This window comes from Seriola dumerili, unplaced genomic scaffold, assembly GCF_002260705.1.
Source record: "Seriola dumerili isolate Sdu_G_001 unplaced genomic scaffold, Sdu_1.0 BDQW01000302.1, whole genome shotgun sequence".
NCBI classification, from domain to species: Eukaryota; Metazoa; Chordata; class Actinopteri; order Carangiformes; family Carangidae; genus Seriola; species Seriola dumerili.
Window position 1 is genome coordinate 61649 of NW_019174557.1, and position 26063 is coordinate 87711.

At 39.2% G+C, this 26063-nt stretch overlaps 4 protein-coding genes across 5 annotated transcripts; 2 read left to right on the plus strand and 2 right to left on the minus strand.

Moving 5' to 3' along the window:
- Positions 1-1181: 1181 nt before the first annotated feature.
- On the minus strand, positions 1182-8986 carry hgsnat (heparan-alpha-glucosaminide N-acetyltransferase). 2 transcript variants are annotated; one of them, XM_022758688.1, is made up of 18 exons: positions 8771-8986; positions 7754-7869; positions 7521-7657; positions 6812-6930; positions 6601-6670; positions 6229-6298; positions 5602-5705; positions 5219-5295; positions 5074-5104; positions 4718-4878; positions 4407-4522; positions 4055-4176; positions 3395-3521; positions 3081-3167; positions 2853-2930; positions 2578-2648; positions 1919-2031; positions 1182-1580 (listed from the first exon to the last, which is right to left on the minus strand). In XM_022758688.1, exons 1-18 carry the CDS (start codon positions 8940-8942, stop codon positions 1399-1401), a joined length of 1953 nt encoding a protein of 650 aa, XP_022614409.1. In that variant the 5' UTR covers positions 8943-8986; the 3' UTR covers positions 1182-1398. The 2 variants fall into 2 exon arrangements, with proteins under 2 accessions (XP_022614409.1, XP_022614410.1); XM_022758689.1 differs by lacking the exon at positions 8771-8986 and adding an exon at positions 8234-8369.
- A 720-nt stretch (positions 8987-9706) lies between these two features.
- On the plus strand, positions 9707-12303 carry LOC111231531 (dynactin subunit 6-like). The gene is made up of 7 exons (XM_022758661.1): positions 9707-9790; positions 9978-10042; positions 10216-10321; positions 10448-10533; positions 10637-10684; positions 10823-10965; positions 12025-12303. Exons 1-7 carry the CDS (start codon positions 9762-9764, stop codon positions 12115-12117), a joined length of 570 nt encoding a protein of 189 aa, XP_022614382.1. The 5' UTR covers positions 9707-9761; the 3' UTR covers positions 12118-12303.
- A 244-nt stretch (positions 12304-12547) lies between these two features.
- On the minus strand, positions 12548-22612 carry gtf2e2 (general transcription factor IIE subunit 2). Its single transcript, XM_022758660.1, has 8 exons — positions 22392-22612; positions 21196-21353; positions 15618-15700; positions 14867-14974; positions 14172-14354; positions 13898-13991; positions 13582-13697; positions 12548-13395 (listed from the first exon to the last, which is right to left on the minus strand). The coding sequence occupies exons 2-8, from the start codon at positions 21350-21352 to the stop codon at positions 13276-13278; spliced, it is 861 nt and encodes a 286-aa protein (XP_022614381.1). The 5' UTR covers position 21353; positions 22392-22612; the 3' UTR covers positions 12548-13275.
- Positions 16653-20638, plus strand: smim18 (small integral membrane protein 18). The gene is made up of 2 exons (XM_022758662.1): positions 16653-16884; positions 19378-20638. Exon 2 carries the CDS (start codon positions 19386-19388, stop codon positions 19707-19709), a length of 324 nt encoding a protein of 107 aa, XP_022614383.1. The 5' UTR covers positions 16653-16884; positions 19378-19385; the 3' UTR covers positions 19710-20638.
- Positions 22613-26063: the final 3451 nt, after the last annotated feature.

Genomic DNA, 26063 nt, shown 5'->3' on the forward strand with positions numbered 1-26063 from the left:
ACCCAGTTTATAGGTTAAAACTAATTAAGTGCAATACAACAGTCCTGCAATAAATCTCCCCTTCATGATGGTTATAAAGTTCAGTTTGTATTGAAACTGCTTTAAACTGTTTTAGGGAGGTGCTGATGTAACTTTATGGTCATTTTGGAGGCTGGAGGCTGCAGTCCCCCCCCCCCCAAATTCATATCATATATCAGGCCTATTGTATTAGACTGCAATAGTTTTAGCTAGGTGTGCCTACTAATCTTACATCTGAGTGTATGATGTATTTTCAAATCTCAAAATTTAACTCCTGCACATGTACATACAGTAGATTTTCTTTCTGGAAATTCACGACACATTTAACATAATGTGGAAAAATGGCTACTCAAATATAGCAGACTTTTGGCAAGAGAAAGACAAATCATTTTTGTCAATGCAAACATAAAACTGGGCATGTGTAGTTGAGTAAAAAGGGCAGTATACACATGCACTTAACCAAAATGCAAGACAAGCAACCTTCAGTGGGTCAACTGACAAGCCCTCCTTCACTCCCCCTCATCACTTGTTAACACGCAGCATCACATATCACACCACTGGTCCCTTGATAAATGAAGGAGTGGGGTTGGGGATTGCAAATGGAAAACACTTGCACTTGAGTTGGCCTACTAACTCACAATAATAAATGCTAATAGATGCTGGGCGTTATTATTTTAAAACCACTACACACTGTTTCTCTTTTCTTTAAATATCACTTCCACCTTCTGTTGTGCAGTGGAAATGATGAATGCATTCTTGGTAGTCTTTTTTTAAGAACATACATCATTTTGCTGTCTCCTTCTGCACTTGAAAAGTCAGTCTCACAAAAACCCACTTCAGCTTTCAGAGTAACAGCTGTAGCAGGGATTCTCCCAAGGGGAAGTCAACAAGAGCTTGTTAAACCACTACTGTGACACCCTGCTGCTGTAGTCTGGGACACAAGATGAGGAATGAAACCTGTATCTACAACACTTAGTCAAACAGTAGTTTAACAATGTCAGTCTTTATAGTTCTCAAATTCTTTTCTAAGTACTATTCTTGGACAAGTTCTTCCTGAGTCAGTTAAGATATTTGGCAGAGATCAGCTGCTTCATATCTGAAGATCTTTGGGAGTCTTAAAACATTTATGGTCCTATAACTTACTGACTGAGAATTAAAAAAAAAAAAAAAAAAAAAAAAAAAAAAAAAAAGAGTGCTGTTTTAAAGAAGAAACCCTTATATGTTCAGAGACAGCGAACCATCATAGTTTTGACAAAATATATCAGCCTCCTATTTTCTGTTCTCACATTATAACTCACATTATAACTCCAGCAATTCTGATGTAAACAATGTCTTCTGCTATTATTTGTCTGAATGCCCCATAATTTAGAGGCCCCACTTCTAAATTTTCCAGAAAATTTTCTTTCTGTAGAGCACATAGGAGATAACCACCCAACAGGAAGTAGCCACGAGGTTCTGGGTGAGGTGTTCAGCGTGGGATTGGCTGTTGGCCATGCGCCAACGGAAGGGGAAGTACTCTTCAAACACTTCATGGCCCACATACACAAGGATGGAGTTCATACCTGTAATTACACACAGGGGTGAGAGTAGAGCAAAGGTCATGATGATTACAGAAACATTCAGACAGAATCTACAGTTGGTACATTTGGTATATTTCATTTTTCAGTACCCTAAAAGACAGATCATGCCAGTTCAGTTATTTTGTGGACTTACAAGTACTGATATTTGAGTACTTATCCACAAAACCCTGATCTCTACATTCTTACCAACTCAATTAGAAACTGTATTCATTTTGGACAATCAAAGCTTGCTTTGGTAAGAATTTGGTTTAAAGGTCAAAAATTCACATTCCTAAAATTGTCCACTAATCCGGCTCTTTGTGTCTAATAATAGTGCTCACCAGGGTAGTAGAAAGGTGCTCCAGACCACCACTTCTTTACATCCACCGTGTAGTAGACCAGAACTAGCAGCACAAAGGCAAAACAAGCCAGTGTTGTCACATAGGACAGAGACCTAAGAGTCAAACAGACAGAAACATGCCGAGTGGTTAAATGTGTCTTTTACAGCAAAAATGTATCTCTCAAGGCTATCCCAGGAGGACTGGGAAATTTTTGTTTATCTGGAGATGAGAATTTTTCTCTGTTGAAACTCCACAAAACTACTTTCATACAACACACAACAACTCCGCACCTATATTTTAAAGCACATTTCTTCGCAGTGGCTGGTGCTAAAGGTTAACAACTGTGCTGACTGTGCTGAGCAATGCACTGGCATGGCTGCGTGTCCAGCTTGGCCTTGTGCTCAAAATTTAACATAGTTACACTTTTAGACTTCTGATGAGATATTTGTGTTCAATATTTGGGAGTAGGGAGATGGCTGGCTAAGAATGAAATGCAAATATGGAACCTGGATGGACATTGTGTTCATACATGTAAATATGAAGTGAGGAATTTCTCCAAATATTCAGTCAAAAACTGCGTTTTATAAAAAAAAAAAAAAAAAAAAGGAATTGCTGAGCAAATCTTGTTCCATCTGAAAGTGCTTAAAAGCAAACTTTACCATAGGTTTTTGTTGACAGGAATGAAGCCCTGGTCTGTGGAACACTTGGTCAGAAGTGCTGATATGGCACCCTGTGTGTTACAAGAGATTATTTAATCAAAAAGGGGAAATGCTCTTGAAAATGAATGTTTTTAGGAAAAGTCAAAACATTGTGACTGAGACACTACTTTGTAATGCAATGAGTCATTTAGTACACTCACAAGTAGCAAAAAACTGATATAAAAGTGTGTACATACTGTAGAAGTACAACATACATAACAAGTTCATGTGCTTACCAATAAGAGACCCCATATAAGAAACCTTGACATTATACTCCTGTGGAGTTCTCTGTAGTGTAAGATTATTTTTCCTGCCTGTGGAAATACAACAATTAAAATCAAAATTTGATTCCCTTTGGTTTTCCAATGAGCTATATTATTATTAATTTTGACATCAGAAATATGCATAGAAGCAAGAGAAAAAGAGAAAGAGAAAATGAATTCCTCAATTCATATAATTCAAACCTGTAATCCAAGAAAAGCCATGAGGACAGAGTTGATGCTGCCAAGAACACCTTCTGGATCATATGGCATGTGCGTTGCAAAAATCACCTTAATTAAAAAGGAAACAGAAGTGGATTTTTGTAAATTACCCTAAAGTTCTAGTACACAGTTTACCCTTGCATCACCTGTCATGTCAGCATGGTTGGGGTTAGAAAGTGTTTGTTGACCTGTGAGAAAGAAACCTGATATGTAAGCTCAAGCTTAAAATCCCAAGTTATAAAAAGACTGAAAGTGTCTGCCGCTGGTATGTTTGGGTTGTTTTGCTGTTCACTAACCCGTGACGAGGGAGTCTGGTAGATGTGGTTTTCTCCCAGCAGCCAACGGTCAATGAAACCAGCTGCTCCACCGGTGCAGTTGGCATATAGACCCATGTCCCCGATCCCACCTGGACCCAGATAGCCTCTATTCAGAAGAGTGAGGTGAGGTCAGTATTACTAATGTAGGATGAGGACTATTAAGAGCAAGGTTACAGTTTCAAAATAAATACGAGTTTGAATGGGGATTTGGAATTAATTTTATCAGCTCTGATTTCAGTTTTGATTCTCCTTATTAACTCACTTGTTAATATTTTTTATCAATTCCTTTACGATAAAAGAAAAACTATATACAGACTTGAATGTTAATTTCAATCTAGTTTCATCATTGGTGAGTAAAAGAAACTAAGTAAAAATTACAGTAATTACAGGAGACAAAAAAGTCAGTATCAACTTCTTAACATTTGTCAGTGTCAGAAATCAGTTAGTGACAGACACTAGTAAAGCAAAGCATGATAATCAGACGGAACTGTGATTAAATTTCACTTCATGATAGAAACACATAGACACATAGTAAAGACAGAAGACACATGACACAAATACTCATCAGAAGTGGACAAAACCGCATTCTCCATATTACATGGGTCAAAAAGACACACAAACATGCCCTGCTCAACTCACGTTGGGCAATCTGGTACAGGAAGTTGGAAAGTGAGGAATAGCCAGATGCTTTCTAAGAGAAGCACACACAGCCAAGCTGGCCAGTACAGCAAGATGTCAAGGCCAGGAGACCACCAAGCACCCTAGAAAACAGAGACATGTGTCCTTCAAAATACATTTAGCATAAGCACATTTATCACAGTAAATAAACCAGAGATTGCATTCAGAACATCAGAATGAATTTGTGCTTTTATGTAGCCACAGAAGTTATAGACATTTGACTAATATACTAGAGTATATTAGTATATTGAACTCAAATTTCTAAATAGAAATTTAAAGACAGAATGAGGATAAAAAGAAGCTGTTGGCTGACCGTTGTAAGGATGTCAAGGTGACCTCTCGCCACCAACAGATCCAGGCTGGCTACAACCAGGTACGACCAGGCCAGACGCTGCAACACACCTGGGATGCGCAGGTTGTCCCAAGATACTGTAGAGTGGATGAGGATGGAGTGTGAGTACTGAGAACAACGGCAGGCAGAAACCCACAAAAGGAGTAAAGAAAGTAAGAAATAACCACATACGCCCACAGTTTGGATTACTATTAAAGAACACGGTCGAATAATAATCCATATGAATGGTTTGAGATATTGAAGCCAACATAAAGAAGTGTGTTTATACTCACATGGTCCCTGGCAGTAGTTTGGGTTGATAATGAAGACACCGATAATGAAGAGCTGCAGGCTCCTCCACACAACTTTCCTCAGCAGTGCGCAGCGAGTCAAGCCTGCACGCAGCAGGGAGTTGACTGACAGCGCAATGGATGTCCCCATTATAAACACAAACCTGGTGGAAGAGGGAAACACAAATTGAGAGAAAATCAGACAAAAAGGGGAAGTGAGGAGAAAATGAGGTGAGGTTTGTTCAAAATATGAGCATTAGTTTTACAATTCTTGACTTCTCCAATTCTAGACTGGGATAAATTAATCTGCAGAACTAAGAAATGCTATACAAACTGTAGACATTTTGAACTGAGCTTACCAAGGAAAGACTAGATCTGCAACAGTAAGACCTGTAAGGAGACAAATAGGAAAGACAGGCTTCAAAATCAATTGCAAAACCAAGATCTATGAATAATGAGTGACATGGAAAAAAAACAATAAAAGTAGAACCCGTTGGGTCTCACCATTCCAGCTTGTGTGTCTAAAGAACCAGTATCGCCCCCCTCCATAGTTCACAAACACCATAATGACTAAGGAGACACTGACAGGAGACAGAGAAAATGTAACATTATTGAAAGACACTGAGCCCTCCAGGCAAGAGATTACAGAAATAGAGATAATGGTTCATCCCTTGGAACAAGAACTTTAACTTTAAAACAATGGAGCCATGTTATTATTATTAGTTGGGGCTCATTAATAACTGACATTTCCAGTGTCAGCTGCTAAAAGGTCACACTCCAGTTAGAATCACATGATATAGTCTAACCCAATAACAGACCAAGTGGTAATTCAGATTATATATTTCTTTGAGCAAGATGAAGTGCAGGGGTAAGTGGGGATGGGATACCCTCTGAATGTGTCCAGAGATCGCAGCCTCTTGCTGGGGTTGGGTGGAGGAGGGAGGATGTTGTCAGTAACGGATGTCACCGTCCTGCCAGGGGAGCCCAGTTCCTGGATGATGAAAGTAAAATTAATATATTATTATTGGAAGCATACACACTTCTGCACACAGTCATGCATACCGGTTAATACCTTTACATTGAGGGTTTGAAGATGATTGAAAAACATTTCTAGACATAAGCATCCTGTAACTGATTTTCAGCTACGATTAAACATCTTTGATTTGAAAGAGAAGTGAAGCCACCATTTAAAAGAGCTACTAAACCTCTCCACTAAAAACATAAAATTTTTAAGCATGAACAGCCCAAGAAAGCCAAGTGATGTACATTGCAAAATAAATAGATGCGGCATATATTATCTAAAATATTTTATATTATAATACAAACGTCACATTTTCCAAAACAAACTTTCGAACTGCTCTACAATACAAAATAAAAATATACAGTGTATCAGGGCATCACTCATTTAAAAATATACCAAAATATCTGGTATATTAGTCAATCCTTAATAATTAAGCTGCAAATTGTTTACTTGTTTTGGTGTAATTAAAATTTCCCTACATAGGAACACTCACAGAGTTGATGAGCCTTTCTGTCTCCATGGAGCCACTAATTCGGAAGAGGATACCTTTCACTACATCAAGCCTGAACAACAAAAATAATCAACCAGGTTAGGAGTTATTCTATAATAACCACAAGCTCAAGATACAAGGCACAGTCAGGACATAAAAAACAGAGAAGATTATGATTATGACACAGCACCACAACAAGTATCACAAATTATTCAAATCTAATGAAATTAGGCTATCATTTATTTAATTTATCATTAGATTGATTTTGTTTGTATATGTACTGTGTAGATTTTCTAATCAGTTCAAAACTCATTTCAGCTGTACTTGGGAATTTATTGCATAAATAGAGAGGAATGAAACATAAAATTAGATTACCCTAATAATGTTCTTCCAATGGCAGACACCACGGCCAGTCCAGCAAAGATAAGAAAAGCTACCAATATCGCTGTGGAAATAGCGGGACATTAATAAGATGTAGTGTGTACTTGGTACAGAGTGGGAGAGGTGAAAATAGCATCAAAACAGTATGACATGACATACGTTCATGTCACACAAGCTTATCAATGCGTTTATGTGTGAGACTCACGTATGTAGCTGTTGATGGGGTCTGCATCATTCACTACAGAGCAGTTGACCACTGAGGAGTCATTTAGATTTTTCACCCACAAAGAGTAGTTTCCATGCTCCCCAAAGTGGAATGGAATTCTGGGAATTAAAGACAATATGCTAACCACATAGCAAACCAGCCAAACGGATCAACATATAAGCACATAGTCATTCCATGGATCTTTAGTTTTATGTATCTATGTATGTATGTATGTATGTAGATTGTAATTCAACAATGTTTTCGTAACAGGATGGCTAGTTGACACACCACACTCTAGATAGACTAAATGTGCCACAGCATCTCAAATGTGAAGTGGAACTGAAATACCCTCAAATGTAATATTAATTTATATCATGTACACAAGGGAGTACTGCCATGTAAGACCTTATCTCCAAATCCTGTCCCACTAAAAAAGTTTATTTAGGTACATATAATAATAAGAAATGTTATATTTAGGTCTGTTTAGTTAAGCTGTCAGAGACAGCTCCCACTGGTTGGGATATATGGGATACATGGGATACAAGGTACAGTTGGGACATATGTATGGACATATGTCCACATATATCCCAACCAGTGGGAGCAGTATATATACATATGACACTTACAGAGAGAACTGCATTGTAATATTCTGACACATTTGTCCTTTGCACATTCTAATATATGCCCAGTTCTGTGTTATTGAACTTACGTGCACAACTCCAGGTTAACAGGAGTGCTGTTGAGCTGTAGTGTAATTTCATGCTGTGTGCTTACAACAAAGTCAACTGAACCGGGCTGGCCAGGACTCTGCGCTGCAGGTACCACCCCTAGCTGTTGGTACAAACACTAGCACACAAGGAAACATGGGTCCACATCAGAACATCATCATCCTCATATCCAAAGAGTCAACTGAAGGAGAATATTTGGTGCGTGTGAGCCTACCTGGTAGCAGCGCTCTGACATCCAGAAAACCACCACCTCACTGTCCAGATCATTGTTGACTGTCAAAACTGCCTCATCCATCTTTAGGACACTGTGTTTATGAGATGAAAAGCCAGCTGGAAAAAGGAACAGCAGTGCACATTTTGCTGATCAGTCGAAATCCATTAGCAAATTCATTCAAGAGAAAACATGCAGAAGATGCTAGAGCTTACAATGTTTCTGTAGCTGACCACACCCAACTGCTAAGCCACAGACATTATGAATATTATTTCAATAATCACAAACCCATAACATTGTGTTACTATGCATTTGCACTGGTATGTATATGAACCAAATGCACACGCGTAAAATAATCCCATCTTTCTTAACTCCATATTGACATAGGTATTGTACAAGCCAGAGATAATAATACCCTAAAGGCTTTACTTTTTAACGCCATCGTAAAGACAGCAGCTGTGCAATCAACTTTCAGTAACTTACCTCAAATCAATGGTTCCTTGTTATCGTTATGGACAAGAAAGTTACACCATACCGAAGTGCGTGGTAGCTAGATGGTTAGCCAGAGTGGAAGAAACTGTCCAGTATAACTATAAGCTACAGCTAGCCGTTGCTGCCTTGAAGAGGAAAGCATGTGAGAGGGCTGAAGTTATGGCTGCAGAGCCCAATGGTCACATGCTGAATTAATCCGCAAAATACCCCCCCAAGAGGGAAGTTTAAATGACTGGAGCTCATTCTTGGACTGCGAACTATGTCCTCCAGTGCTAATCTACAGTTAGCTCCGAGCTAACATGCATTAGGCTTAAGAGTAGAATCTTAAACCTAAACCCTAAATAACATATCTATAGTGGTGAATCTTCAGATGGTTGACAAAAGCCACATTCATTGCTGGTATGTAATTTAAACAAATACAGGTGGTGATGCAAGTATTTTCTTGACATTAGGTAACTACCTAGGATGCTAACTATCTAACACTATCTTGCTGTTAGTTTTCACTTGTCAACAGTGCTGTGTACTTACATGTAGATATTTCAGCTGTCAGTGGTGCCACGCAAACGGCTACAACCAGAGCAATGGCAGCAAGGGAAAACATATATTTCTCTGGCTGTGTCATTTCTTCCTGCCTTGCGTGCTTCAGCCCCTCTATTGAAGATGTGCCTTTTGAGTTTTTCTTTCGTGTCCCTTTTTCCATAATATATTCTACTTCCGACCCTTCCTTGTTTTGACATTGTAATGGAAGCGAGAAGGGACAAAGTACATTATTAACGCTACCCGGTCGTTGCCCTCAACAGGTATTGATCCCACTACCTGTGGATCAATACCACTATACTGATGCTTATTTTTTTGGTTGTTTAATAAGACCCCAGAAATCGTAGTAAACCTTTTTTGCAGGTGTCTACACATTCTGTTGCTATGAAACGTTGGTCACAGTTGTGAACTCACTCACATTCGTTTCTCACACTAATGGCTCATGTCTGTCCAGACAGATAAAACTGTTCGCCTGACACAAAACCAACGTTTAAATTGAAAATTTCCTTACTGTTTACTCCGCAGCCATTGCGTTTACAGGAATGTTGGATTTACACGTTTTTTCGCCAAGCATTTTGTGTTTCCTGGCAAAACAAACAGACATCTCTGGGATCACGAAATTACATTTTAAGGATACAACTAAAGATAACGTTATAATGGAACTTAATCATTACTGTATGGAGTGCTGGAGTCATAAATGTAGGATACACTGTTTGTTGCTATGGTAACGTATCTTTTTCAACCAATCCATAGGTTATATTAACTAGTTCACATCTGTGTCTCTTCCTGATCATTACACACTGGGTAATTTTTTCAAATTAACAGAACTGCTCCTAACCAGTGTTAAACCGTGCTGGAGTCATAAATGCCATCTCTTTTTAACTTATCGAATGACGCATGCGCATATGCTATAATAGCAAGGATTCCAAATCGATGATCGAGTGAATCGCCGGCGCCTCCCATAGGACTTCATCTATTTACAATGGCAGACAAACAAAATGCTCAGAAAAGGTAATATAAATATTAACCAGTAAACGACGTTTAATCGTGTCGTTAAATATTAAAAGTAAAATTAAGACTAAATAGCCACATTGAAGTAACCACGTAGGTAGTTTAGACGGCTTATCGAAGTGGCTAGCTAGCAACGTAAGCTAACATCTCCACACTTTTTTCTTGCTGTTTTTCTCTTTTTGTGCAGTGTCAAAATAGCCGCTGGAGCCGTAGTTTGTGTTGAAAGTGAAATCAAAGGAGATGTCACCATAGGTAAGATGTGTCGCTTTTCATCACTGGCCAGTAAACATTACTGAGTTGAGAAACCTTGTTTTCTTTTTTTTCTTTTACCTCTAAGCCGATCAGACATTCAATGATTTCTGCAGATTTACTTTAAGCAGGTGTGTGAACCAAAAATACCTTTTATACTCTCTCTGTTGACTCAGGCCCCAGAACAGTGGTCCACCCAAAAGCTCGTATTATTGCAGAAGCAGGACCAATAGTGATTGGAGAGGGGAATTTGATCGAGGAGCAAGCTCTGATTATCAATAGGTAATGCAAGTTTCCTGATTCCTGAAGATCACTGTCTTACCCATCTGTGCATGTGACATGTCTTTTTTGTAATCCAGTCCTTACCTGTATCTTGATAACTACAAACTTATTTGTTCTACTCTGCAGTTACCCAGAAAACATCACCCCAGATTCTGAAGTGGAACCAAAGACAATGACCATTGGCATCAACAATGTATTTGAAGTTGGCTGTGGTATCCTTTTTACTAGTCGACCCGTCTTATTCTGTAAGTCAAGTGATTTCATGTTTTAACAATCTGTTGATTCTTAAATTTTTCCTTAATGGACAATTCACAGTATCACAAGCCCTGAAGATTGGGGACAACAATGTGATAGAATCTAAAGGTAGGATATTTGCATCTTTGTGTGGCTTTCAGTGTGTATTTGTATGGAGAAGTGAAACCCACATCTGCAGAGAAGGTTGGAGCATTTAGATGAAAGCAGTCACTAGCTGTATCAAATATCATCTATGTTGTCTTCTAGCTGACGTTGGCAGGAATGTGATCCTCACCAGTGGCTGTATCATTGGAGCCTTCTGTCAGGTCAACACCTGTGAGGTCATACCTGAGAACACGGTCATCTATGGCTCTGGGTGTATGAGACGGGTTCAGACAGAGAGACCACAGGTATGGACACACGCGTCTGGGTGGTGTTTTGGGGGTGTAAATGGGTTCCCTAGGCTTATGATTAGCATTGCAACTTTAAAACCAAAGCATTTTCCATTACAATTTGTGCTCACAGATGGACCACTGAAATGTAGGTTTGTGTCTGAGAGGTGTTGATTTAACTCTGTGGTTAATGGAGGCTTTAGTTTGTGGTGTTTTAGTAGATTGTATTGCGATTGTGAAGGTTTTAGTACTAGTCCATCCACCTCTTATGCCATTTGTACATTTGTTTTAGTGTCCATGAGTCAGATTTAGCTCTTTTGTCAAACTGATCCATATTCATTTTAATGCACTCATTTTATTGTTTTTTAAGCAAATTGTTACTTAAAGCTCTATGTATGAGTTGAAGAGACATAACACCTGATTAACTAAATATGCCTACTTTAAATGTGACTGCTAGCAAGTACATACTGTACATGACTATAAAACTACCCTCGCTGAACTACACTTGCTACACTTTCTGTGAATGGTTACACACTCAGTCGTGTTTATGTCTGAAAGGCCCTACATATATAAATACTAAAAGTAATGGTTGTTAACCATGCTGTATACAAAAGCACACTGTGTGAACTACTACACAAAAGCATAAATTGAAGCTAAAACATGCCAGGCCTCATGTTTTTACAGCCTTCCACTAACTTAAATAGTATGCAATAAAAACTCCATGTTTATATTCTAGCTGGTCCTATGACATTTTGTATATTACTGCATAAATCAACATGTAAGGAAGAACAGTGGGACTCTGGGCACCATTAGTTTAACAGACTGTACCATAATTCATGTTACAGCATTGCCGTTTTTAAATTTCCATTGGGCATTTTCTTCCATAGTCTGCTCAACCTGTTCAGGGAAAACCTACTAATCTTAGTTTTTCGGATATACAGTGGTTTTAAGTGGATACATGATTTTCAGATATGCCCAACTGCCAAATGTCTAAAGCTGAAAGCATCGTGAAAAACACCACTTTTACGTATTTTACATATTATTAGTTAATACATGTTTGTTTTGTTGTCTTTACAGCCCCAGACTCTTCAGCTCGACTTTCTGATGAAGATTTTGCCAAACTACCACCATTTAAAGAAAACAATCAAAGCAGGCCACACTACTAGCTAAAATTTAGCTTCATAGTTTCTAAGTTGAATTATTAATGGCTTGCAAACCCATATGTAATTAGATCTCGTTGGAGGGAAGCATGAATGTATATAATTATATAATACCTTGCTTCAGTAATTTTTCTCACTTACTGATTACTATTTGCTACTCTTAACAGCAACAGATGATTAAGCATTTCATCTTTCTCACGCTGTGCTGATGTACTGTTTTCTATGATTAATTAAATAACTTCAAAAACGCTGATGGTGTGCACCTTGTACTAATGTTTGATCACAGCAGTCATCAGTAATTTCATCACAAGGTTCTAATATTTCAGTAAGAACACACATGATTCATAGAATGTTTTCAGTGTGACTCCAGATGGAGGAACAGACCAACATTAAATGACACATTTTATTTTCTTAAATACTTTTGGCAATAAACAGGTATAGAAGAATTGTTGCCACTGCAGTGCATGTAAATCAACTCAAGCAACAAGGCAGTATCCTGTAACAGTGTAATTTATTAAAATAAGTTCAAAAAATTCTAGTATTTTAAACCATTATGACATGGTGCTGCAAAGTAAAACAATTTAAATATTTTTGAAGTTTCACAGGAAGTAATGTCCAAGATGTTTCATGCTGGATGAGAGACGTCAATGTGATGCACTGCACAACACAAACATGTCTTCTGCAATTCCTAATAAAAAGGATGGAAGGTTGCCATCAGATGAGGACTGCTGCCCTCTCAAATAAACCCTTCCACACACACCCCTTTGTAATATATCAAGTGAAATGAAGAAAAAAGTATGTACACACTTAAACTCATTACCTTTAACAGTCAGGCTGCTGCGCCCCTTTTAAGGATGACAGTCTTTGTAAAAGCATTCACTGCTCTTAATGGTCTCAATACCCTTTTCCTCCAGTGTCCTTCAGTCATCACTGATCAATAAACAAACTGAAAAGGATTCCACAACACAGGTTGTATTCACTCCATGTAATACAAGACCACGGATCACTGAAAGGAGTTCAAAGAAAGGAAAAGAAGCTAGTTTGTTTGACATAACAGACACCCATGAAAAGTCTTGTAGTGTGGCCAGAGTCTCCATCTACAGCCATTTCTGATTTACAGATTCTACAAAGCTCCTCTGAGGGCATGTAGCAGTGATGGGAAGGGACTTCACTTCTTTACAGGAACGCCATCTGAATAATCCTCCAGTACTCCCGCCAAATGGTTGTTGTGAGTCTTGAAGTGTCTCTTCCTCTGCCCACCTTGCTTCTTCCTCTTTTGAACTGGTAACTGCAGGGGGCACAGAAACGCAATCAGCACTGATTATGATAATCCGTAATTAACTAAGAACAAATATCAGTATTCAGTGTTAAAATGTTAAAAGCCTTTAATTTTAGGGAAATAAATCAGGCAATTTTTATTTACATTTGGGAAGTTAGAACAAAAATCAAGCACTGGAGACCAAAAGACACTGACCACTTTCTTTGGTCCTGTTTCTTGCATGGAGGAGATGCCTTGTTTCTTCAGATACTCGTCAATCTTCTCTTCATCCATGGAATCGACGGGAACGCCCCTCCACAGTTTCTGAAATTCTGCAATTTAGAGAAAAAAGGTTTTTGAAACAGGAATGATCAATGAGCTAGACATCCAATTATTTCATGATTTTGACCAAACACGTGAAATAACACAAACTAAACCAAGTAGAGGCCTGGAGGAAATGGCTAAAATTAGTATCAAAATGTGCTTGGTAAATGAGCTGGTAAAAGTTTAGTAAAAGCTGACTAATTCTCACCTTCATCTACCGCAAACTGGCAGTGTTTGTCATTGTAGAACAGGATCTTTTTCTTGTCTGGTCTTGTCACGAAGATGATCTGATCTCCTAAAGCCTGTGAATGATCACATGAGAGCTCATTTCTCTGTCAATACAGCTTTACTGTTTACTTACCACAGTGTTTGGGTGTTGCACAGAAATGCACATCCCTTTCACGAATCAACATAATGAACAGTATGTATTAGGTGACATCTTTGCATACATGCATATGCTTAAATTGTATTTATTATGTTACCTTAATGGCCTTGGCTGAGTTGGGCAGCCCCTCCTCTACATCGTCCAGCAGCACTCCTCCCAGGCCCAGCTGGTCGTGTTTGTCCAGCAGCCTCAATAAGGCTTTCTTGTCCTTCAGGTTGTACTTGGGCTTGAAGCCATATGTCCCATCACGTACCTCAATTTTTGGGTTGCTGACCAAGGCCTGACAATTGCAGGGAGATGTGCAGTAATAAATTTCAAGTTTGAAGTCTCTAGTTAAGTAGTAGACCAGCTAGGAGATGTGTAAAAGTATTAATTTAATTTTCTTACCCGTTAAAAATAAACTAAATAGATAAAAAAAATTACATCTTATATTTATACGGCTCAGACATAAATAATCATTTGAACACACTTTAAGCCAATTTTCAGCTACAGTTGTTCCAATATTTTATTCAGATCATGTAGTTGCTATTAACAGAAGTAACTTCATGTCGTGCTATCAGCATGATCACTCAGTTGCTACTCAGAGGCTTCCTCCTTTTGCAACATACAGGATGTCGTTATAGAAAAATTGTTGCCAGTGGCTCACGTCAGCCTACAAGTGACTGCAGGAAATCAAGTATTTTTTGTGGATTTCAGGTGTAAAATAGGTCAGTGTGATGGTGTAGGACAAGGACAAGTGTACTGCTGATGATAAATAAAATGTTGTATAATACAAAAGAGACACAAACACACCTCCGTCATGAGCCATTGTTTCTGTTTCATGCTGATGTCAAGAAGTTTGGTCTCATCCAGAATCTCTTCTAAGGTCAAGAAGTGTGTGTCACCATTCTGATGCCTTGTCTGAGAGTTAAGGACAGAGAAGCACATGGATTTAAATATAGAAAAGACACATACAGAGTCAACAACAGCATAAAATCTTCCTCAGAGCTTATTTTAAAATGTAAGCAATTCTTAATCCTACACCTCTGACAGCGTTTTAGCCCAGTGTCTACAGTGATTTTGCGCCTCTCATCCAACTGTCAGGGCATTGAACACGGTTTTAACTATTCAACAGATGGCACCAAAAGGCACACATTCAAAGAAAATCTGTCAAGTTGAGTATGAGTTCTGCAGCGAGGGCTGAGTCAGACGGCAAGTGTGACAAGGCCTGCCTGCCTCTCTGCAGAGCCACAGCACGATAAACAAGCTGTTTACATACCAAAGAAAGACCGGGGACCAAATGTTACACAGTGTACACAGCTGACTCACTCAGTTGACACAATAGACAACAAGTCAAGGTTTTATGGAGCTTTGATGGAGATGACAACATGCTTAAATTCTAGCAATTAAATGGATGCTATTGTGAGAACTTAAATCAACTTGGAGGGGAACAATGTCCATGAGACTGAAATGTCTACAAAACCTCAAAGATTAATACAATCGCATCTAAATTACTAAAGAAAGTTCCTTTTGTGTGAACGACAAATCTTTTACAGAGGCTTACCTTCATATAATTGACTATCTTGGCCAGACAGCCAAATTTGTACCCAGAGCTCGTCTTGATGTTAAAGTTTCCATTACTAGACTCTGTGGAAAAAAAGAACAGTTTGGGTGAATTGTTTAAATATCACATTATGTATTATAAAGGCTGACATCAGTGGACTTTTATGGACAGACAGATAGCACAGGTGTTAGTGAAAAGACCTTTGTTAAAAAACTGTTTAAAAAACAAAACAAAATCAATTACACACGATTTTCTCACCAGCTTGTGTAAGTGCTATCAAATCAGCAATCAACATTTTCATGAGGTAACTATCCATTATTCTACATTTTTCTTATTCATATTCTGTGGCACCATTCCTACTGAAGCTGCATTTCTTTAAAACGGGTCACAAATATATACTTAAAAAAAAAAAAAGTAATTTCAAATCAGCAGGAAGGTGTATGTGGAATTTACTCAAAATAAGATACATTGTCCATGTTTATGTGTTCATGGTAAAGAAGGAAGGTGTCACCTAAAACAACAATGTGGACCACTGATGTGTTTCTATTGGAGCTCAACTGTACAGAGGAACAAGCTAGGAACAGGCTTTGGTTACACATCTTGTTAGTTGGATCAATTTATTGTTGGTTTTGGTCTTTTCAGGGGGGTTTGTTGACAAAACGAAAAACATAAAATATCACCTGCCTTATCCTGCAATGTAACAAAATTATTCTAAAGATACTGCTGAAGCATCATATGAGCGTAATTTGATAAGAGTGATTTGAAATCCGGCCAGCTGGTCCTATTCTCTGTTGGGAGTTCAATAATGCTGCCCCCCCCCCCGCCCCCCCAGAGACTGTCTGAGGTCTGGGCTCAGCACTCGCCTATCAAAGCTGAAAACAGACAGTGATTCATGAATGATTCATGCTGTAGGCGGGAGCTTCTGTCGCTGTGAGCTGCACTGTGGGCAGGACAGCGAAATTGTGACAGGCCGGTTAACGAACGGTGCAGAGGCAGGGCTAAAAGAAAAGAGCCAATGATGGACAGAAGCCCGTGCCGTTCAGCTGAGACATGAAGAGCTGCAAGGAGTGGCGGAGGGAGCGAGCGAGTGCACGAGCAACGGCTGGAAGTGCATGAGAGTGCTAAGGAGGAAAACAGGTCGAGGAGTGAACGCGGAGGAGGGAGAGAGTGGAAGACAGAGCGATAGGTGGAGCACCAAAAAAAAAAAAAAAAAAGAGGAGAGTGCATCTGTTGACTTGCATCTTCTACAGGACTGAGCCAGACAAAGGTGAGTCTGCATATTTTTCAGAATAGCATCCTCAGAAAAATGTGTGCATATTATACATCAACAGATCATAACAATCCACAGTATGAATTTAAGCTACAGGCTGCAGGCTGTTATTGGTCTAAATGTGCAGCTATGAGTATGAGGGGTTTTCTGAGTAATCCAGCATTTACTTGGTAAATCATACATCTTTAATGCAGCAGATCTATTCCTGTAGCCAATTCCTTATGCATTAGAAAAATCTAAAAATGCAAACCAACAAATGACAACTATGTATGGGAAATGGAATTCATACTAAAACATCAATTAAGATGAGATCATTACATAGCAATTTTAATATTAAGGCCAAGAATGAAACACAGACACGCAATGGATTAAATAAACATGGATGTGTCTGCACTCGTGCCACTTAAATTTCAAGCATCAGAAACTCTGCGTGGGTTTCTAGGTCTATGTGTGTACTCGTGTGCATCATGTCGGGCTATGTTTGTGGAAATGCCTCAGAACTCGGTGCAAACTACGGCTCTGAAGATAAATCAGTGAGCGACGAACAGCTTTGAGGAGTCAACCAGGGGCACTACCAGTGTCTAAGTGTGTCTGTGTGTTTGTGTGTTTAGTGAGAGACAACCACTGTTTAGCCAGAGAGCAATATCATAGTCCTACAACACCTTTAAGAGCTCAGCCGGGGCGGGGCTCATTTAGGGTGAGATACCAGCTGCTGTGTGGATTATACCAGTCACAGTGTAAGCATTTTGTCAGCATCCAAAGAAGGGTGAAATATGCCAATTTTCAACTTGAACAGAGGCTCAACTAACTTTACAATAAAACACATGTATTACACTGTATTGAGACACAATCAAACCAAACTTGTACCTAAAAATTTCAACAAAAATTGTTGCCAAAAAATAAATACACCACAACAGCTTCAATGATGAAACAATCCCACCGAAATGAACTGACATGGTCACCTGTATTTTTCAGGGCAATGATTGTTAGTAATCTTTTGGAACAAAAGGTAACCTTAACTCCAACCCTAACCACACACAAACCTCCAATTTATAGGTGCCTTTCCCACATTATTGAGGACATATCATGCTGAGTAAGGGAACCAGTGCAAGACTATAACTTAGGCACTTTGGTTCTGAGGTGAAATGTGTGATCTCTTGAGACAACTGACGCCACTGCAACAGCGGGTTCTATCACATTACAGTTTCAGGTAACATGGAAAACCAAATTACAATCACACAAGGAGCATTCACCTATCTCTGTCAAAGTGCACTAAAATACACTCTCACACATAGCTGTACTAGGTTGCCACAAATCTATCCTTTGACACACAGTAAGCCCAGTTAAAGTTGTACGATCGTAGGAAGAAATGCACAAAAAAAGACAGGATTATTCTACTGTAAAAAGAAGCACTTATGCCCCTCTCCCGCAACGCCTTTCAGTGGTTGACTCAAATAATCTGGGTCAGCTGCCTTGATCTCTGTAGGTGATGTCTGTGATTGTGATTGTGACTGTGTGTGTGTGTTTGTGTGTGTGTGCGGAAGGCAGGGGGTGCATACAAGTGTGTCTTTAAAACATGTATGTATACGTGTGTGTGTGTGTGTATATGTGTGTTTCTGTATGTGGGGGGGACACACAGAGATACTGGCATGCTGTTCCCTGAGGATTTAAAATGGTAGGCATTGGCTGAAAATGTGAAAGGATAGCCGAAGAAAGACAAATACCCTGACAATATGCACCCTGCACATCTTTTACCTTCATTATTTTATTGCAATTCCTTCACTACAACATTCTGTCAAGTGTTGTGACCTAAGAGTTGCAAACCAAGCTTAGATGCAACATTTTGCTGTGCACCCATCCTTGCCAACCAGGCTTTTAAGTCTTATTTTGGTTCTGAGCAGATGGCCTCAGTAGGGTTTGTGCTCTTCAGCAACATAACACTTTGCTTTAATAACAGTGTCTTTTTATTTAGGTAAGAGTCCTTTCTGTACTGAAAGATGTAGGCTAGGGTTTATGTTGTGTACATACTGACACTGCAGTTTATCAAATTACTACATGATATGTATATATATATAGTACTATAATCACATTACAGCAAATTACCTAAAAGAAACCCTGATGGTTTTAAGAGAGGAAATGGCCTTCCCATTCTGTCTGTGGTCTCTAGTGAGACTGTGTCCTTTTCAAACAGCACATTAGCAGTGCACATGTTTTGTTTTAAATATTTATTGATTTTAGGGGCCAATGCATCTAAAATTTTGGCACCACACAGCCCATTATATCAGGTTAAAAATATTACATCACATTCAAAAGAAAGACGATCCTAAATATTATGGCCTAAAGAGTGGTTCTTTAATCCTTCTCTCACCATGGAAACAAGTACTACAACCATCACTCTCTAATTTGCTGTCATCACCTAGCAGTGAAGCCCAGAACCACAGGCACAGGCATTAACAATCTGTCTTTCTCCCTGTTTTTGTTGCTTCCAAGGAGAAATCATGGCCAACATCACTACCACTATACACCCAAGTAATCTCCCATGGCACCCAGGGGCGGTCTCTCTCCCCCTTGTCTCCTTGCAGGTCCAGGAAGTGTACCCATTCCATGACGGCTGGAATGTGGCGTGCTTCGTCATCCTTCTGCTCTTCATCCTCACTGTCCTGTCTCTGGCTGCCTTGGCCGTGCTCTATGAGTTACTGGACTGTGGGTGTTGTGCCAAAGGGAAGACACATCACCAGCTACAGGAGGAGGGGCCGGGAAGCTGCAGTAAGCTCATGACCAGCATTTGCAAGGAGCCAGAATCCCACACTGAGGTGGTATAGAGGCAGCAATGATGAAGAAAAGGAATAGCAGGAATTCGGGTGTCATTGCTAAGTTGGGCAATATTACGGCACTGACCCCCTGAGGAATGGACGTCTAAAACTGCGTAATAGTAGTTCAATTGCTCACAGTTTGGTGGATGTGGAGGGAAGAGACAAGATAAGGTAACGGAACAATGTAAAGAAGAAGGGGGCAGTTTTTCACTGATTTGGAGTGAGTCTAATTACCGCTTCAGTTACAAAGGAATCTTCACACAATCCAGATTCACTACCACTTAACACAGAGGGCAGACCATGTAAGCCATATTTTACACCTGACATAATCAGGAGATAAAGAGAGAGAGCACCTCAGTAGAAATAGTATTAGTAGTGCGGCCCAATAAAAAAAAATAAAAAATACACAACACTGACAACACTTAAAAATGAAGGCTGTGGCAGAATGGATTACACTGAGGTGGGACTTTTTTTCCTTTGTTTTCTTTGATGGAGTATAACGTTGCATGGCCAAAACATGTTAAAATTAAAAACACCACTCAGCCTCAATATGAGTGAGTTTAAAAAACAGGTTCTCTTGCTCAGCGACATTTGCCCTGTGAGTACTGCACGTACAAATGAGTTTCTATGAGACATGGTAAAATGTTGTACACAGACAGAAAATGTTGTTGTTTCCCAAAAGGGCCTGCTAGGCAACAAAGAAACTGATCAAGTTTGGTTGGACTTCATCGTTGCTTTGGACAAAGCCTGTGTTTCTCTGTTCTTTAGTAAATTTTGTGCCAGTGCCGTCAACATGTTAAGCATTGCATTATTATTATTAGATGACAAATTACACTTTGTTGCTGCACAGTGATGTATTTTATCATGTCATATTGAGCACAATGTATAATTTCATATGCCTTACCACAAAATGCCTAATAAATTGTCACTTAATTATGTACCAGTTTCTTTTTTTCTGCTAAAGAAGTAGCGGGCGGTCTGTGATTATACTGAGAGATCAGTTTATGAGGTTACAAACTTACATGAAATGCCAGGTGACAAGAGGCCACTGCTCAAAATCCAACTACATCCAATGACATGTAACATGTCAAATTTATATCACAAACAACTATTTTTGTGTGTCCCATCATATCATTTTTACTTTCAAGCTATGCTCTGATCATTTAAAGGTGTGTGCGGGGGGGGGGGGGCATATCGAAGCAAACCTTACTTGTTTGGAGGAGCTACTAAAATTATGAAAATAATATGACAGTTTTAATAGGAATTAAAATGGCATTGCTTTAGCCAGTATAATGATATAATAAGACAGTATCAGCTGTTGATGTGAAAAGTACGGTGGTGATGGGCACCAGAATCAGTGTTACAAAGATGCATTATGTTAGCAGTACCATGGCTTCCGTCTATATATAGCCCTCTTACAACACCAGAAAGAAGCCATTCACTGCTACAACTAAACACATTATAATACATTTTTAAAATAATCTGCTTCACTTACCAACGCCTTTGGACCCTGAGGAGCTCTCCTTGTCAACTTTGGGCTTCTTCTTCTTGTGTGATCCAGAGTCTGAGGATGCTTGTCTCTTCTCTACAGCTGGAGTGGACAGAGCTCTTTTCTTGAACAGTTCCCTCTCCCTCAGTAGAGCTGGGTCCATCCTGGCAGACAGAGCACAAAATAAAATCAAAAACAGCAACAATTTGATAAAGACATAACAAAAGACAATTCAACAAAGCTTCCTTCAGACTGAGATGTTTGTGTAACTTTTCAAGTCATCTATCACAGATGACCGCATCTCTTCAAACATAGCCTAGCAAGTTAAGGCACGTTTCACAAAACTACATATAATTAGGAGAGTGAACTGTTGCATATTGGTACAGAAGCGGGTATCACACTGTAACAATAGCTGTGTTAACCTGGTTTGGGGAATCTGTAGTAACAATGTGCTGCAGAGACCCGGCTGACACCTTCATCTCTACCCCCTGCGCATTGAATATGTTCCCTATCACCTTCATCAAGCAAGTGCACCTAGCAGACGACACATGGCAGCCTCATCATTTCCACAGAGAACCAGAAACCAACCTGTACTTCTATTCTGGTGTTACAGTACCTGGCTCTAAGGTTTCTGTGGGTCACTTTTTGATTTCATTTCATTTATTAGGAATAAGCACCATCTAAATATAATTTACAATAGTAATAACAACAAAGGTCTGAATGTTGACACACAGGGCTCCTCTGCAAGACATGACCCACCGACAATCAATGACCGTAGGCCTTTAGGGGAACCAGCATAAATCAATTTGATATTAAGCGAGAGGTTTTCCATAGCTTAACTGCTGATGTTGATCCCAGCGGCTAAAGTGTGTGGACATGGTATGAACATGAATGATGAGCTCTCTCGCACCAATATAATAACATCTGAGAGGAAAATAACAGCCAAGTTAGCTAAAATTGACATCGCCTAGCTCGTTTACCAGTCAGATTACAAGTACCTTGTCAGTCGGCATGGTTCTAGGTTAGCCTGGCGTTGTTGCTTTTTGTGATAATGTAAACCTTTCCAAAATAACTAACGTTATCTCATTTCATCAAATGTTGCTTTACTACTTCGTATAATTGGATACCAACGTAAGTTAGCAAACGTCTGACACTTGTTAGTAACGTTAGCATTAGCGTTCCGATTTACTGAACGTTGTTACCTGACACTTTTTTCCTGTTCTCAGAGAAAGTGACGGGTTTTGTCCGGGAGGACTGCGTAATTTCAGAGGATATAGACCAGAGGGAAGATGCTTCGTTCAAGAAATCGCCGCTTTATCTGGTTTCTTCAAAGATAATAGAAGTTAACGATAGCTAACAAACTTCATGCACACAAAACATCTCATTTTCCTTCTCACGCTGCGCTTCCGGTTCTTGTTCGATTTGTCTGATGTCGACAGTTAATCCTTGGGAAGCGTCATCACGTACGACAATTCTCTATGTGGGTCATATTATACTAGTGCATTATAACAAAAGAAAAGCATTCATCGAAAACTAATCATTCAAAATAAACAAGATATTATATACTGTACTGTTAGAACGACTGAATAAACAACATATCGTAAAAGAGGAAACAGATTTTTTCGTGGTCAATACCACCACCACCGCCCCCCCCCCCACTTCCCACCCCCCATCATCGACACTCATTAAATACACAAGTGTGCATTATTATTTTAACAAAACAAATCACAGTCCAACCTCGTAGAAATTCATTGCAACAATAAGATGTACTGTTTTAGGTGATGCCTGAAATGCAGGATTTTATTTTTTAAATATATTTATATATTATATTATAAGAGTACTCATTCAATACATTTTCTCATTAGTCGGCCTACTGCTGGATGTATTTCTTTAATCACTGCGCCTCTGATTATTACACCTCTTGTTCCAGGCAGTAAATAGCAGAAGGGCGTCACCTGGTGGATCTTTTTAAGTACTTACTCTCTCCTATTTTCCCTTATCAGTGCAGGGACAAGAGAGACTAACACCTGACAGACATACAAACAGGGTAACAAACAAAGAAAGGGACAAATTAAGATAAAAAAAGAGAAAATGTTCATGTTGTACATTGATCACATTTTTTCATGTGTCCGCCACCTGTGTGTCATCACCTAGTCAGTGATATTCCCTAGTACATGCAACAACAAACAAGTAAAACAAGTTTATGTTTGTTTTGTTGTTTCAACTGTTATAAACCAGTGAAACTGAAATAATGTTTCTTTGCATCAGCAACTGAATACAACAAAGTAGAAAAATAACATCTGCAATTTGACAATGTGGAAAGTTACAGATCGCAGAGATGAAAACACCGGCATCCATCGTTTTAGAATGAACATATGACTTTGTAGTTTTCTTGAGACTACATGAGTTTAGATGTGAGGCCCTTACAGCTCTCAAAGCTAGTGTCTTCTGGCATCCTTTCAAAGAAAAAATTCCACTCCCTAAAGGAATCGACAATTATTATGTGCATATATTGCAACTTTGGCCACAACTGCGTTATAATCTCTCTTGCATATTGATCAATAAATATGATTTAGCTTTACCTGTCACCACTCACTGCATCCAAAGACAAGCTGTATGGGAGGCTGGAGCTGCTGCAAGTTTGAAAAGGCCATAACTACACCACATACTACAGATTCTGTTATGAAACCGAGCACAGGAGTTCATCCATCTGAAGCCAGACTTTGCTGTATTGAGGAGGAAAGGCGACTCCACCACTGGGTAATCAGGTGAGGGAAGAGGTGAGATAAGGCTGCAGTATAACCAGGTCACTGTAGCAAATGGAGAGCTAAGCACCGAGCAGCAGCAGAGTGTGGAGCATAAGCCACAGAGTATGGTGTTCAGCTCAAAATGTAGGAGGCGGATAGAGGGCATTTTTTAAAATCAGTTCTCAATTCCAATACATGCATAAGGTTTCCTGCATAGATTAATTGGCACAGGATTTAACATAAAAGATGCTTCCTTGTATTATTCAAAATATATGCAAATATTAATAAAGATAAGATCATACTTTAAAAGTAAATTTGCTTACTTTGTGAGTGGAGGTGCATCAAACCTTTGTTCCAAGGTAATTCTGAGTTGGTGGTCAGATTTGATTGAAACCAATGAGATAAGCGCAGAGAAAAAAAAAAGAAATATAAAAATCTTCTGTGTGAAATAATCAAAGCTGTTTCAGCAGAGAATAATACATTCATAAAGGAGCCCATCACTCACAGTAAAACAGCTGATTGGCAAAAATAGATTTTCAGGGTCTTCAAAGAAATCCTTGGAATGCCTTTACAAATATATTCAATACATTAATTGTGGAAACAGTAAGACTAACTCACAGATCAGTTGTTCAGTGAAATGCAGGTCTGACCTCATGACTCTGCCTGTGGAGCAGGGAGTGTGATTTGAAAGGTTCCACAGTTTGTAGTAATTTATCCCTTCATGCACTGCACACAGTGATACTGAGCACACTCACTGTACTGAGCTTTTTTTTTCTTTTTTTTTTACTCCCAACAGTGAAAGAAAATGCCACAAATTTGAAACTCAGTTTGCTTCTCTTTGTCTCTTATGTGGGTATCTATCGTATAAAGATGCGAGCATGTGTATGTAAAGTGAGCAAGGTACAATATCTCAATGATAAGTTATTTTAATTTAGTTTTTCATGTGTTGTGTTTTCTCTTTAAAAGCCATGCCAGAGTTCTTCTTTATATAAAGTTTGTTATTAGCCACCCCACAGGGAAATGAAAAAAAGAAAAATGAATAGGAGCGTATGTGCATGTTTGTGTGCATTCGATATTTTTGGTGTAAGCTCATCTTATCGCATATCCTCCATCTGTCCATGTGCCTTAATATCAAAAAGATGTTGAGATTATAAAGTCTCAGTGTGATCTCTGGTGTGTTTGTTTATGTGTGTGGGTGGGTGAGTGGACACAAGTCCTTGGTTGGGTGTATTATTCCAAAAAAATTATCCTCTGTCCTTGATAAGCAATATTAAAGAAAACTCTTTATGTGCAGGTAAAAAAACAGCACAGAAGATAAAAACGGGCATCAGCTCATCCAACTTTCAGATGTTCATGTGGATCATAGAACAAATTAGCATCTCCAAAACTCCTAATTAATGATTCAGCAGGCCAGTCAAAGAAGTGAGCCCACATGAATGATTAAATATGTGCTAACCTAATTTAGGGCCTAATCCATAATGAATGAATTACACTGTTTAGTCATAGCAGAGAGAGAGAGAGAATGGAAGAGAGAGGGAAAAGATTTGGACATCAGAGCGTAGTTAGACTTATGAAGTGACTGCTTCAGAAACCTCGACCTTACCACTTCAGCTGCAGACACTTTGAAGCCACAACAACCTCGGCAAGTCAAGGTGTAACCACTGGACTGGAGACAGGATTAGTCTCATTTTAAGAGTCACCGTGTTCTCTTTGTTAATCTGTAGGGGTCTAGTGTTGTGTTGTTTTTCACTGCTTAAATTGTGTGTGTGTGGGTGTGTGTGGGTGTGTGTGGGGGTGGGGTGGGGGGTGGGGGGTTCCGTGTATTATGTACTGCAATAACAGAGGGGGAAAGAGAAAGAGAGAGTCAGCATTGTAATCTACAGGTGAGGAGTAGTATCAAAGAGAATAGACGAGTGAAGTCCTGGAGCTGCAGACAACCAGTGCAAATCCCTGTGGAGGAGAAAATCTCAAAGTGACGGCTTTCAATTACAACGGTATGAGAAAGTGTGTGTGTTTGTGTGTGCATGTGTGTGTGAGTGTGTGTGTACTACCTGTCAGCACTTCTGGGCTTCACTGACAGTTCGATGTCACAGCTTCTGAATTGAAAGTACCTCATGTACACACAGA

Coding starts and splice junctions, on each gene's coding strand:
- hgsnat (XM_022758688.1), bottom strand. CDS start 8,942: ATGGAAAAAGGGACACGAAAGAAAAACTCAAAAGGCACATCTTCAATA. Junction 5,706..6,228: donor CAGAAAGGCTCATCAACTCT/GTGAGTGTTCCT, acceptor TTCATCATCCAG/GAACTGGGCTCCCCTGGCAG. Junction 5,105..5,218: donor TAGACACACAAGCTGGAATG/GTGAGACCCAAC, acceptor GTCTCCTTACAG/GTCTTACTGTTGCAGATCTA.
- gtf2e2 (XM_022758660.1), bottom strand. CDS start 21,352: ATGGACCCAGCTCTACTGAGGGAGAGGGAACTGTTCAAGAAAAGAGCT. Junction 14,355..14,866: donor AACAATGGCTCATGACGGAG/GTGTGTTTGTGT, acceptor TGCAATTGTCAG/GCCTTGGTCAGCAACCCAAA. Junction 13,992..14,171: donor ACTCAGCCAAGGCCATTAAG/GTAACATAATAA, acceptor GATCATTCACAG/GCTTTAGGAGATCAGATCAT.
- LOC111231531 (XM_022758661.1), top strand. CDS start 9,762: ATGGCAGACAAACAAAATGCTCAGAAAAG. Junction 10,534..10,636: donor TGTATTTGAAGTTGGCTGTG/GTATCCTTTTTA, acceptor GACAATTCACAG/TATCACAAGCCCTGAAGATT. Junction 10,685..10,822: donor CAATGTGATAGAATCTAAAG/GTAGGATATTTG, acceptor GTTGTCTTCTAG/CTGACGTTGGCAGGAATGTG.
- smim18 (XM_022758662.1), top strand. CDS start 19,386: ATGGCCAACATCACTACCACTATACACCCAAGTAATCTCCCATGGCAC.